The sequence below is a fragment of the Venustampulla echinocandica genome (assembly GCF_003357145.1).
Source record: "Venustampulla echinocandica strain BP 5553 chromosome Unknown scaffold_15, whole genome shotgun sequence".
NCBI lineage: Eukaryota > Fungi > Ascomycota > Leotiomycetes > Helotiales > Pleuroascaceae > Venustampulla > Venustampulla echinocandica.
Window position 1 is genome coordinate 301,886 of NW_022474220.1, and position 13,365 is coordinate 315,250.

The 13,365-nt window shown below is 33.7% G+C and overlaps 2 protein-coding genes across 2 annotated transcripts; both read right to left on the reverse strand.

Annotated features, from left to right (window-relative positions):
* Positions 1–822, reverse strand: BP5553_10468 (uncharacterized protein; the record flags this gene model as incomplete). Its single annotated transcript, XM_032019091.1, has 2 exons — positions 1–549; positions 775–822. 2 exons carry the CDS (start codon positions 820–822, stop codon positions 1–3), a joined length of 597 nt encoding a protein of 198 aa, XP_031864798.1.
* A 1,695-nt stretch (positions 823–2,517) lies between these two features.
* On the reverse strand, positions 2,518–3,591 carry BP5553_10469 (uncharacterized protein; the record flags this gene model as incomplete). Its single annotated transcript, XM_032019092.1, has 3 exons — positions 2,518–3,009; positions 3,055–3,294; positions 3,415–3,591. The coding sequence occupies 3 exons, from the start codon at positions 3,589–3,591 to the stop codon at positions 2,518–2,520; spliced, it is 909 nt and encodes a 302-aa protein (XP_031864799.1).
* Positions 3,592–13,365: the final 9,774 nt, after the last annotated feature.

The window sequence follows — 13,365 nt, forward strand, 5'->3', positions numbered from 1 at the left end:
CTATGGTCCCTTGGTCCGGCTGAGGGCGGCGATCTCCTTCGTATTAGGAACGAGGTTCCCGTCTTTATCCTCTCGAAAGATTGCTACTTTCTTGTAGACTTTGTCTCCTTCGTACCTAGGCTGCTTGCTCAATGTGTCGGCCCTGGGGTTGTCAATTCCTTTGACATGTTTGATCCTTAAATCAAACTGAGAGAGTTCCTCTGCCCATCGTGCCATTCGTCGATTATCCAGGACTTTAGTGGTCATAAAAGTTCTGAGATTCGCGTAGTCGGTACGTATAGTAATTGGAAACTTTGCACTTTGGAGATATATCTTCCAGTGCCTCAAGGCTTTGACTATAGCCATGAGTTCTTTCTTATAAATGTCGTAGTTCTGTTCAGCTAGCGAGTGCTTTTCGGAATAATAAGTTACGGGATATAGTTTTCCGTTCTCGTCTAGCTGAAAGTGTGCAGCGCCTACAGCTGTGTCGGAAGTATCGGTTTCGACTATACTCAGCCGATCCTCGTGAAAGCTTACAATAACAAGTTCCTCAGCGAATCTGTCCTTCAACTGTTACATAGCTGTCCTTTCTTCTCTTCCTATAATAAACAGTATGTCCTTTTTTGTAAAACGCGTAAGTAGCGCGKAGATACTTGAGTAATCCCTGATGAATTGTCTTGAGAAGTTCCCGAATCCTAAGAACGATTGGATATCTTTGACGTTCTGCAGTTCAAGCTAATCCCTGATTCGCTAGATCTTCTCTAGGTCAATACTCATTTCCCTTAGCCGGATCACATAACCTAGAAACGCGGTTTCCGTAACTCCGAATTCGCACTTTTCCATTTTTAGTCTAGAGTCAACTCTCGTAAGAACTTCTAACACTAACTGGACATGTTTCTCATGTTCCTAGATATTCTCGGAATAGATCAGGATGTCGTCTAGGTAATAGATAACAAACTTATCCAAGTATTCTCGTAGAATATTGTCGTTCTAGCGTTGACACGTTACTAGTACATTGGTCAACCCAAATAGCATGACTGTGTACTCGTACAGTCCTGAAAGTACAAGGAAAGCTGTTTTCTATTCGTGTCCTTCCTTGATCCTGATCAGATTAAAAGTATTCCGCTAATCGATCTTCGTAAATATCTTTGCTTTGGCTAGTCTGTCCCGCAGATACTAGGCATTAGGCAACGGATATTAGTCTCGTATCGTAGCATCGTTTAGCCTACGAAAATCGCTACAAAGTCTCCTTTTCGGATCCCTTAGTTTATTAGCGATCAGTATATTAGATGTTGCTAGCGACTTGGATAGTCGAATCTATCCTTTCTTTAGTGCTACTGTGACATATTCCTCCAACGTCTTAGTAGTATCGTAGCGATGTCGTCGTAATCTCTCAGAAAGCAGCTGTTGCCCTTCTTTCAGATTGATTTCGTAGTCCTATAGTTGATGTTCGGGTAGAGCACGTATGTCCTCCGGGTTCTCGAACAATCTCTCGAATTCTCTATACTGCACAGGGATCTTCTTACTACTCTTACTAGCATCCTGTAGAAGATCCTCGGCTAGGTATCCTAGTATATTGGAAGAGGTAGCACTAACTTCTTTCCGGCCTTCTAGTTATTGTGAACCCTCACAATAGCATCGACTAAATGTAATAGTCTCCGTGACTTAGTCGATCTCAGAGTTGTGCTCGCAGATCCAAAGTATTCCCAAAATGGCTTAGTACTTTCCTACTAGTGTAATATGAAACTGTACATCCGCTATATGTCCGTCCTTCGTTGTTAATCTTGAAAGGACAGTTCCTTGGCTAATCACTCCGTTGTTGTAATCTATTTGCGAGCTGTCTACTACTGTTAATTCGTAAAGTAGTATTCCCGTTATTAGAATATTGAGTCTAGCGACAGTCGCAGGAGAAATATAGTTGCTGTTAGCTCCAGAGTCAATTATTACTCTGAGCTTCTTTCCTCTAAACGTTACTTCAACGTTCATATGTCCCCAATTCCCAGCTACGTTCAGCTCGGGGAAGTTCCCTATTAGTTCATATACCTCGGTGTTCCTGAACTGGTCGCTCTATATTCAGTAGTTGTTTTCCCACGCTAGTAGTCGATACGGTGTATTGAGTCTAAACGTGCTAGTCGTAGTTTAGTAGAACTTCTGCTAAGCGTACTAGTGACGTCCCTCTAGCGTAAATACTACTCTCTTCCAAATCCTTTTGTGAAGTCCGGTCGTCAGAACTTCCCAAATGTCTCCGGGTTCCAAGAGATCTACCAAGCTAAGTAGTTCGTCCCTTGGGTCAATTCTTTCGATAGTGACCTTTTCTGTCCCGGTTTCTTTGAAAGCGACTTTCTCCACGTCAATATAAATGACTAGGTATATGTGATACTTTACTGGCTTGTCGCTTGTAGTCACTCTTGAGAGTATGAAAACTTCGCTACTGTTTTCTTTTCCCTATATATTGCTGTGTTCAGTGATCTCCAGTAGTGACTACTCTTCCCCTTCTTGTAGCATTGTCCCCATTTCCGCGTTCACGTCAAGTGTTGTCTACCTACTAGGTTCCTCGGGCTTCTCCCGAGAGTCGGATAAGGTCGAATCTTCTAGACTAGTAGCTTCTATTCGTAGTGCTAAGTCCTCTACTATCTGGTATGGTGGGGGGTTATTGGCTTGCTGAGCTTCTATAGCTCCAAGCTGGCTGTGGATGCTTATAGACTCAAGGTCTTCTTCGGTCAGATCCTTTCGTCTAGTTGTATTCACTTGTCGGTAGCTGGTAGCATTGACCTGTCGAGACTTTCTTTTCCAAGCTTGTTTGTTCCCTTGGGGCTTTCCTTTATAGTAGGAGGCAGCTTGGTGTCCTGGAAGTCCGTACTCAAAGTATAAGCTTTTCTCCCGACGCTTGTCTCGTTCCTCGTTCGAGACGAATTTCTTTCCTCCATGTTGAGTCGCGCCAATTGTTCTGGTTTTCTTCCACTGGTGTCCCTGTCCGGACTGGTGGTTTCCTTTTTGGCTTTCTCGTGGAGCGTGGCTCTTCTTGAATTCCTATAGGCGATTATCCAACTGGATAACGCTTTCAATCATGCTGACAATGTCGTTGTAGACTATGTTCTGTCGTGCTATCTCCTTACAGATGTGTTCCTTCAATCTTCGACAGAATAATTCCATCAAAGCAAGGCTATCCCATCCTGTCTTGGTGCTGTATCTTTGGAACTCTGTTGCGTAAACAAGAGCTGTCCCAGTTTGGCGAAGATCAAGTATCTTTCGTACTACTACTTGAGTGGCATCGATGTCTCCAAACATTCGTCGTATTTCTTTCTTCATTCCGTTCTATGATTTGAAAATAGTTTTCGTAACTGCTATCTTCCCGTCTTCCGATTCATTTCTGAAGAAGTCTTCAAGGAATAGTTGGACCTATTCCAAAGCTGGTCCTCGTAAGTAAGAAGTTACCCAAAGGCTTTGTTGGTTGTAGTTGGCCTCGAACTTCTCGTAGTTGAAATTGAAGTAGATCTCTACTTGAAAGATGAAGGTCTCGAGGTCTTTTCGGTTGCTATTATATTTGTCGGGGAAGGCAACACGAATTGATTCATTGGCCTCGACCTTGAACTTATAGGGTAGGTCGGACATCTCGATGTTCTCCTGGAGTCCACTAGTCGATGGTGTGAGGTTCACCTGACTAGTACTCGGGTTGGCGACAGCTGGCTGCTTCGCAGCAGGCGGCTTCGCAGCTGGTAGGGTTGCTGGAACTATAGTGATTTACTTACTTCGGCAAAGGGGTGCTCAAAGTGTAACGGTTCCTATAGTTCCTCCGGCAGGGAGTCGTATTGGAGGTGTTCTGTTTCGTTTGCGTAGCGAAGTAATGCAGTGATCTCTTTTAATGATCTGTAAGTGATGTCAGGGTGAGTGAATCACAGAAGGATTCAAGTGTAATCAAAGTAAACTGTTATGATTGATATTTAAGAATCAAGTTGAGCACGAAGCTCCTATCTAGTAAGGAAATTACATTGCTTATATAGAACTTTCCTACTCCTGGATCATAGTGAATCGATGATTCCTATGATTCTTTATACGAATAGATCATTGATCCTTCCCGATCTATTTACTATCACGTGACCTCGTCACATGCCTCTATAGTTCTCTGTGGTAGTAAGTCATACTACCCGAGCCTCAGGCTATAAGGTTGGCGTTCGTAACACTACACTAAAATACAAAGGAAACTATATATTACTTCAAAAGGATCGACAAATACTTAGTTATCGACTAAACTACTGAAATTGAATATTTATTATTTGTTACTTCAACTCAATTACTAATAGCTAAGCTGATAAAACAAGAACTCCATTTAGTACTTGGCTATCTAGGACTGTAAGTTATCGACTATATACTTAATTCGGTAGAGAACTTGATAGTTCTTGATCTAGAGAGTCCGATACCCAAAACGATAGATTATGAAGATTGTAATATCTCCAAAGCTTACAAAGTAATCTCCAGGAGAACCGAAGTCGACGATCGCTCAAATAGGAAGCTTTTCGACTATATAGCCTAAGACTTAATCCAAGAAGATATAAGTTATAATAAATATAAGTAAGTAAACTATTTTTGTTGTTTAAACTACCGATATTACTTTGTATTTACTTATTACTCGAAATCTAACTCTTTTACTTTTATAGTATAAGTTATAATATAAGTCAAAGTTTAATTCGGATACAACGTTCGATTTATTCGTCTTAATAAAGAAACTACTTTGAGTACTGAATTCGCTATATTCGTTAATTCAAAGAGTATCAAATAAAAGAGAACAGTTCCTGACTCTCCTGAGTAAAATAGAGGCTCTGAGTATACTAGTAAGATCTTCACTTAAATCACTAGAATAATAATTATATCTACAAAGATATTATTCAACTTGTAGCCAGAAGTGTACTAAATAGCAGTTTATCTAGCTAATAGATATCTAATACTAACTTTCTCCTAGAAAACACTTTTTGAGTTAGTTAAAAGATATAAGTTTAAGTTAAAGTACTTATATTTATTTAGCTGTAAAATATACACTTTAATTAAAAGTATACCAAAGTCCTAAAAGATATGTCCAAAGGCTCACGTTAAGTACTTTATAAGTTATTCGTCGACTAATATATTCCGAATTTAAGTCCTATTACTAGAGAAAGTAGTAAAGACTAAAGACGCGACATTTGACTATAAAAGCTTTTATTAGCTAAGCGATATTAATTTAAACTTTATATTATACTAAAAAGAGGAAGTTATTAAAAGTCTTCAGTTCCTAGACAATATAATCGCTGAAGAAGAAGTAGATATAGATTCAGATACTATTATTATTAACATCCTATTTCTACTAGCAGAAACAGCTACTCTTAGTATTCCCGAGAATTAACTAGCTAATCAAGAAACCGAGAATATAATTACTCAGTAGCCGAAAGTAGAAAACAAATAAACGAATAATCAAGTAGTGTATTACCCAACTCCGGAGACTATACTAGATCTAATTTCAATTCCAACTTTACTACTAGTAAATCTAAACCCTGATTCTACGATTGAAACTACTTATAATAAAGGAACTATACTCTAATTAATAGATTCATTGTCCACAGGCCAAAATATAGTACTAAATAGTACAAGGAACTCAAGTGTCTGTAGAAATAAGATTTCGTCCTACTTAGACGAAGAAAATATTATACAGAGACTAAGGAGCAGAAGACAGAGGAACGTATATATTATAGTATTCTTTAATATCTATCATTTATCAGAGTATAATATAACTTTTAGAACTGTCTATTCGCTAGTTTCTACTCAAATACATTTATATCACATTTAGCTTGAAAAAGAACTTAAGAGCTAGTATCAAATAATTCGTTACTTAAATACTACTGAATTCAGGAAAGTAGCTGACACTGAATTTAATACACTAAAGACTATAGAAGTATTTGAATTCGTTCCGAAGTAGAATTATCAAATGTAGGAGCTATTCCTACTTACTTGGGTATTCAAATATAAGCTCAATATAGATAGATTCCTGACTAAGTACAAAGCTAAGCTCTGTGTTAAGGGAGACTTGCAAAAGCTAGAGTATTAGTAAAAGACTTACACAGTAACTTTAGCCGCTCAAACTTTCAGATTTATAATAGCTCTAGTAGCTAGATTTGGCTTAGAGACTTACTAATATAATATTGTTAATATATTTATTAATTCTAAGTTAGAACTTCTACTATTATATAAATACTCTGAAGAGTATAAGACTCCTAGCAAGTTGTTGTTACTCTATAAAGCTCTGTACAAACTCAAAGAGTCGCCTTTACTCTAGTATAGAGAACTCACATCTATTCTAATCTAGTTAGAACTTTACTTTATTCCTAGAGTTAATTGTTTATATTCAAGTTCTTAGTTTACTTTATTCTTTTATATAGATAATATTATCGCTATTTTTGCCCTAAAAGATATTGTCAAAATAGACTAATTTGAAGCTAAATTAATAGCTAAATACTATTTATATTTACTTAGAGAAGTTAATTACTTTCTTAGGATCAGAATTCTTAGAGAACGTTCTACTAAGAAATTCTAGCTTGTTCAAGACTTATATATTCAAAGTATAAGTTCCAAATTCAACGTTAATATTAATATCAAAGCTCTATTTACTTTACTGCTAACTGGAGAATTAGACTTTTATACTAGCTAAGCTACCTCTTAACAGATTTTTACTTACTAACAAAAAGTGAGTAATATCAATTACACTTCTGTTATTATAGATGCCGACTGTTATAAACGCTAACTTTATAGCTTGAAGTTCGAGTGAATGCGCAACATTACTACAGAGAACTATGAAGGTATGTGACAAAGTCACGTAACAGCAGGATTATAGGTCGGAAGTTAAGTGATAGATAGAGGGGATAGTTGAAGTTATCTAACTATTTAGTTTATCCGATTTACAAACAGATAGCTAGTACTATCTATATTATCCAAAGAGCAGGAAAGTTCTATATAAGCAATGTAATTTCTTTATTAGATAAAAGTTTTGTGTTCAACTTGAATATTAATTATAACAATTTACTTTGATTACTTTGACTCTTTCTGTGATTCATTTACTTTGATATTACTTATAGATTATTAGAAGAGATTACTATATTACTTTGCTACGTAAACGAAATAGAACACTTCTAGTTAAAATTCCTTGTCGGAAGATAAATAGAACTATTACACTTTGAGTACTTCTTTGTTAAAGTAAGTAAATCACTATAGTTCTACAAACTCTAGTATCTTCATCCGCCAACTTCTTAGTAATAAACTTTCCTACAATCCTAACCTCGGTCTAAATAGCTATAGGACTTATCGACAAAGACTTCAAAGTTCCTTTTCCCGATTCGTTCAAAGGAGAACGTTCTAAAGTCAAAGCTTTTGTTATATAATATGAACTCTATATCGGATTCAATGTTAGTTGTTTCAGCTCGGAAGTCGAACAAGTTCTCTAAATAACTACTTTCTTGAAAGTAGGAACTTTCGAGTAAATCGAGTCCTTCTTAGAAGACTATATAAACAACAGAGTAACGAATAGACGACTTTCTACTCGTTATTCTACTAATACGAAAGAGATTTTTAGAAGTTAAGTAAGATTTAAGAAATATCTTAATAAAGTTTTCGGAAACTTGGACAAGAAATATAATATAGTACGAATTCTTCGCAGTTTTAGACAACGTAACTCCGTAGTTATCTATACTATAGAATTCCAGTAGTATATAAGACGTACAAGATAGAATAGTGATATACTAATAGATTAGTACTATCAGAGTCTCAAAAACTAAATAAAAGACGAAATCTCAAAGACTGATTAGTTAGACGACTTGACGGACTTCGTCGACTTCGCTATCAAAGTCGATAATCACTTTCATGAGTAATATATAGAAAAGTATAATAGTTATTTATTTAACTACAATAAAAAAGCGAACTAACTTAGAAAAAGCAACTACTAGTTACAACTTATAGAGTTGGACGTTACTAGCTGTTATATTAACTTTTCTTAGAAAGAGAAGTAATAGCGAAGAGAAAAAGGATTATATTACGAGTGTGAACTTCTAGGATATTAAGCTGTTTTTTATCGAAAAAGAAAATAGCTAGGAAATAAGAAACTATAGAAAGGAAAGTTATAACAAATTAATGTAACTTAGTAAATAAATACTATTTATCGAACTTCTCTTACCGAAGAGGACTTCGAAAACATGTATATTCATAGTCAGTTTAGAGTTATAGAAGTTTAGTAAACTAGCGACTTCTCCTTTCAACAAGAAGTAGAAACAACTATTAAGTTTGAAAGAAACGAGAAAGAAACTGAATCCGAAAACAAGTCTTCTCTAAGTATGCTATTTCAGATATAAGAAAAATAAGTTTTTATCGGAATATTAAAAAATAGAAACTTTTAGAGAAATAACGTGAATAATATTTTCTTTCTTCTAGAACTAATAAGCGGAGTTAAACTTATTCAGTTCGGAAAATATATTGTTATTTACGTTAACTTCGAAAGAATTACTTTCAAGAAAGAAAGAATATCGGATATTACTATCGAGAATATTAACTTTAGAGAATTATTCTAGTTTTTAGAAAGTATTCTCGAACTAAAAGATATTTAAGAAGTTATTACGACTAGAATTAATAAGAAGATCTAGAAGAAAGCTATATTCTTACTTACTAGATAATATAAATACGTAGAATAAATACTCTACTAACTTACTACTAGTACGTTTAAACTCAATATATTATACCGATTAACAGTTTAGGAGAAATACTAATAGACCTAAGTCGACTTATTTAAAAATACTGAAATTACAAAAATATTAAGAGATTTATATAAGCTGAATACTACGAGTAGCCGAGAATATATTAATATAGACACTATATTTAGAAAGAAGAAGCTTAGAATCTTAATCGACTCTAGAGTTACTAGCAATTATATTTCTTTTATAACTATTGCTAAATTTAATATTCTAATTACTAGAATAAATCTTTACTAGTTAATAGTAGTAGATAATATATAAATAAATTACAACAACAGAGTAATTAGCTAGAAAACTGTCTTTTCAAAATTAACAATAAAGGACGGACATATAACGAATATACAATTCGATATTGTACTAATCGAGAACTACTAAGCTATTTTAGGAATACTTTAGATCTGCGAATATAACTCTGAGATCGACTAAGTCAGTAAGACTATCACATTTAGTCGATACTATTATAAAAGTTCATAATAACTAGAAAGCTGGAAAGAAGTTAGTACTACTTTTTCCAATATACTAAAACACTTTGCCGAAAGTCCTCTACAGGATACTAGCTAAAGTAGTAAAAGAATCTCTATATAGTATAAAGAATTCGAGAAATTGTTCGAGAACTTAGAAGATATATATACTTTACCCGAATATTAGTTATAAAACTACGAAATTAATCTGAAAGAAAAGTAATAACTACTTTCTGAGAAATTACATCGACATTACTACAATACTACTAAGACGTTAGAGGAATATATCGCAATAGTACTAAAGAAAAGATAAATTCGACTATCTAAGTTACTAGTAATATCGAATATACTAATCGTTAGTAAACTAAAAGATCCGAAAAGAAGACTTTATAGCGATTTTCGTAAATTAAATAACACTATAATACGAGACTAATACTTATTATTTAACGCTTAGTATTTACAGGATAGACTAGCTAAAATAAAGATATTTACGAAAATCGATTAGTAGAACGCTTTTAACTTAATCAAGATCAAGGAAAGATACGAATAGAAAACAACTTTCTTCGTATTTTCAGGACTATATAAATATACAGTTATACTATTTAAGTTAACTAATATACTAGCAACGTATCAACGTTAGAACAATAATATTCTGCGAGAATATTTAAATAAATTTATTATTTATTATTTAGACGACATCTTGATCTATTCTGAGAATATCTATAAATATAAGAAATATATCCGATTAATACTAGAAGTTCTTATAAAAGTCAACTTTAGACTAAAACTAGAAAAATACGAATTCGGAGTCACAGAAACTACGTTTCTAAGTTATATAATCTGACTAAGAGAAATGAGTATTAATTTAGGAAAAATCTAACGAATTAAAAATTAGCTTAAACTATAGAATATCAAAGATATCTAATTGTTCTTAGGATTCGGGAACTTCTTAAGATAATTTATCAGAAACTATTCAAATATCTCTGTACTATTTATACGTTTTACGAAGAAAGATATACTATTTATTATAAAAGAAGAAGAAAGAACAGTTATATAAAAGTTAAAAGATAAATATATATAAGAACTTATTATAGTAAACTTTCACGAAAATCGGCCGAGTATAGTCGAAATTAATATTTCGGACACTACTGTAATATTACGAACGTTAACTTTATAGTTTGAAGTTCGGGTAGTATAACTTACTACTACAGAGAACTATAGAAGCATGTGACGAGGTCACGTGACAGCTGGATCAGGGGCTTGCTGGGCGATCTGCTGAATCATTAAGGATTCATAGAGATTCTAGGGATTCACTTAGATCTAGGAAGCAGGAAAGTTCTATATAAGTAATGTAATTTCCTTACTAGATAGGAGCTGTATACTCAACTTGATTCTTGAATATCAATGATAACAGTTTACTTTGATTACACTTGATTCCTTCCGTGATTCACTTACTCTGACATTATTTACAGATTATTAAAAGAGATTACTACATTACTTCGCTATATAAACGAAATAGAACACTTCTGTTAAGATTCCCCGTCGGAAGAATAATAGAACTGTTATACTTTGAGTACTCCTTTGCCGAAATAAGTAAATTACTATAACTCCAGCAACCCCGCCAGCTGCGAAGCTGCTTGCTGCGAAGTAGCCAGCTGTCGCTAACCCGAGTACTAGTCAAGTGAACTTCATACTATCGACTAGTAGACTCTAGGAAGATATCGAGATATCTGACTTACTTTATAAATTCAAAGTCGAAGTTAATAAATCGATCTATATTACTTTCCCCGATAAATATAACAGTAACTGGAAAGATTTCGAGACTTTCATCTTTCAAATAGAGATCTACTTCAACTTCAACTACGAGAAGTTCGAAGTTAACTATAACTAACAAAGTCTTTAAATAACTTCTTACTTACAAAGACTAGCCTTGGAATAAGTCTAACTATTCTTTGAAAACTTCTTCAGGAATAAATCGGAAGATAGGAAGATAGTAGTTACTAAAACTATTTTCAAATTATAGAATAAGATAAAAAAAGAAATACAACGAATATTTGGAGATATCGATATTACTCAAGTAGTAGTACAGAAAATACTTGACTTTCGCTAAACTAGAATAGTTCTTATTTATACAACAGAGTTTCAGAAGTATAGTACTAAAACAAGATAGAATAGTCTTGTTTTAATAGAATTATTCTGTTGAAGATTGAAAGAATATATCTGTAAAGAAATAATACAACAAAATATAGTCTATAACGACATTGTCAGTATAATCGAAAGTATTATCTAGTTAGATAATCGTTTATAAAAGTTCAAGAAAAGTTATATTCTACGAGAAAACTAAAAAGGAAACTATTAGTCTAGATAAAGATATTAGTAGAAGAAAACTAGAATAATTAATATAATTCAATATAGAAGAAAGAAATTCGTTTCGAACGAAAAACGAGATAAATGTCGGGAGAAGAGTTTATACTTTGAGTGTAGACTTCTAGGATATCAAGTTACATCTTATTACAAAGGGAAACAACTAAGGAATAGATAACTCTAGAAAGGAAAGTCTCGACAAGTCAACGTTACTAGTTACCGACAAATGAATACGACTGGACGAAGAGATCTAACCGAAGAAGATCTTGAGTCTATAAACATTCACAGCTAACTTGGAACTATAGAAGCTCAGTAAACTAATAACCTTTTACTATACTAGACAGTAGAAGATCTAATACTACAAGTAAGAACTACTACTTTGGAAAACAATAAGACTACTAGATTCGGGGAAGAACCCGAGGAACTTAGTAGATAAACAACACTTGATGTGAACGAAGAATTAGGAATAATACTACAGAAAGAGAAAGAGTAATCTTTACTTGAAATCACTGAACATAGTAATATATAAAGAAAGGAAAACAGTAGCGAAGTTTTTATACTCTCAGGAATAACTATAAACGACAAACTAGTAAAGTATTACATCTACTTAGTTATTTATATTGACGTAGAAAAAGTCGCTTTCAAGGAAACTAAGATAGAAAGAGTTATTATCGAAAGTATTAATTTAAAAGACGAACTACTAGACTTAGTAGATCTCTTGGAACCTGGAAATATTTAGGAAATTCTGACGACTAGACTTTATAAAAGAATTTGGAAGAGAGTAGTATTTATACTAGAAGGACGTCACTAGTACACTTAGTAGAAACTCTACTAAACTATAACTAGTACGTTTAGACTCAATACACTATATTAGCTACTAGTGTAGGAAAACAACTACTGGATATAGAGCAACTTATTCAGGAATACCGAAGTATATGAACTAATAAAGAACCTCTCTGAGCTGAACGTAGCTGGGAATTGGGGATATATGAACGTCGAAATAACGTTTAGAAGAAAGAAACTCAGAGTAATAATTGATTCTGGAACTAACAGTAACTATATTTCTCTTACAACTGTTGTTAGACTAAATATTCTAATTACAGGAATTCTACTTTATAAATTAATAGTAGTAGACAGCTCGTAAATAGATTACAACAACAGAGTAATCAGTTAGGGAACTGTCTTTTCTAGATTAACAACGAAGGACAGATATATAACGGATATATAGTTTCATATCGTACTAATCAGGAGACACTAAGTTATTCTAGGAATACTTTAGATCTGAGAGTACAACTCTGAGATCGACTAAGTCACAGAGACTATCACATTTAGTCGATATTATTACGAAGGTTCGTAATAACTAGAAAGCCGGAAAGAAGTTAGTGTTATTTCTTCTAATACGCTAGGACGTTTAGCTGAGAGTCCTCCACAGAATACTAGTAAGAGTAATAAGAAGATCTTTATATAGTATAAAGAATTTGAGAAATTGTTCGAGAACTTAGAAGATATATATACTTTACCCGAATATCAACTATAGGACTACGAAATCAATCTGAAAGAAAAACAACAGCTGCTTTCTGAGAGATTACGACGATATCGCTATAATATTACTAAGACGTTAGAAGAATATATCGTAGTAATATTAAAGAAAAGATAGATTCGACTATCTAAGTTACTAGTAGTATCGAATATACTGATCGCTAGTAAACTAGGAGATCCGAAAAGGAGACTTTGTAGCGATTTTCGTAAGTTTAACGATATTACGATAAAAGACTAATATCTATTGTTTAACGTCTAATATC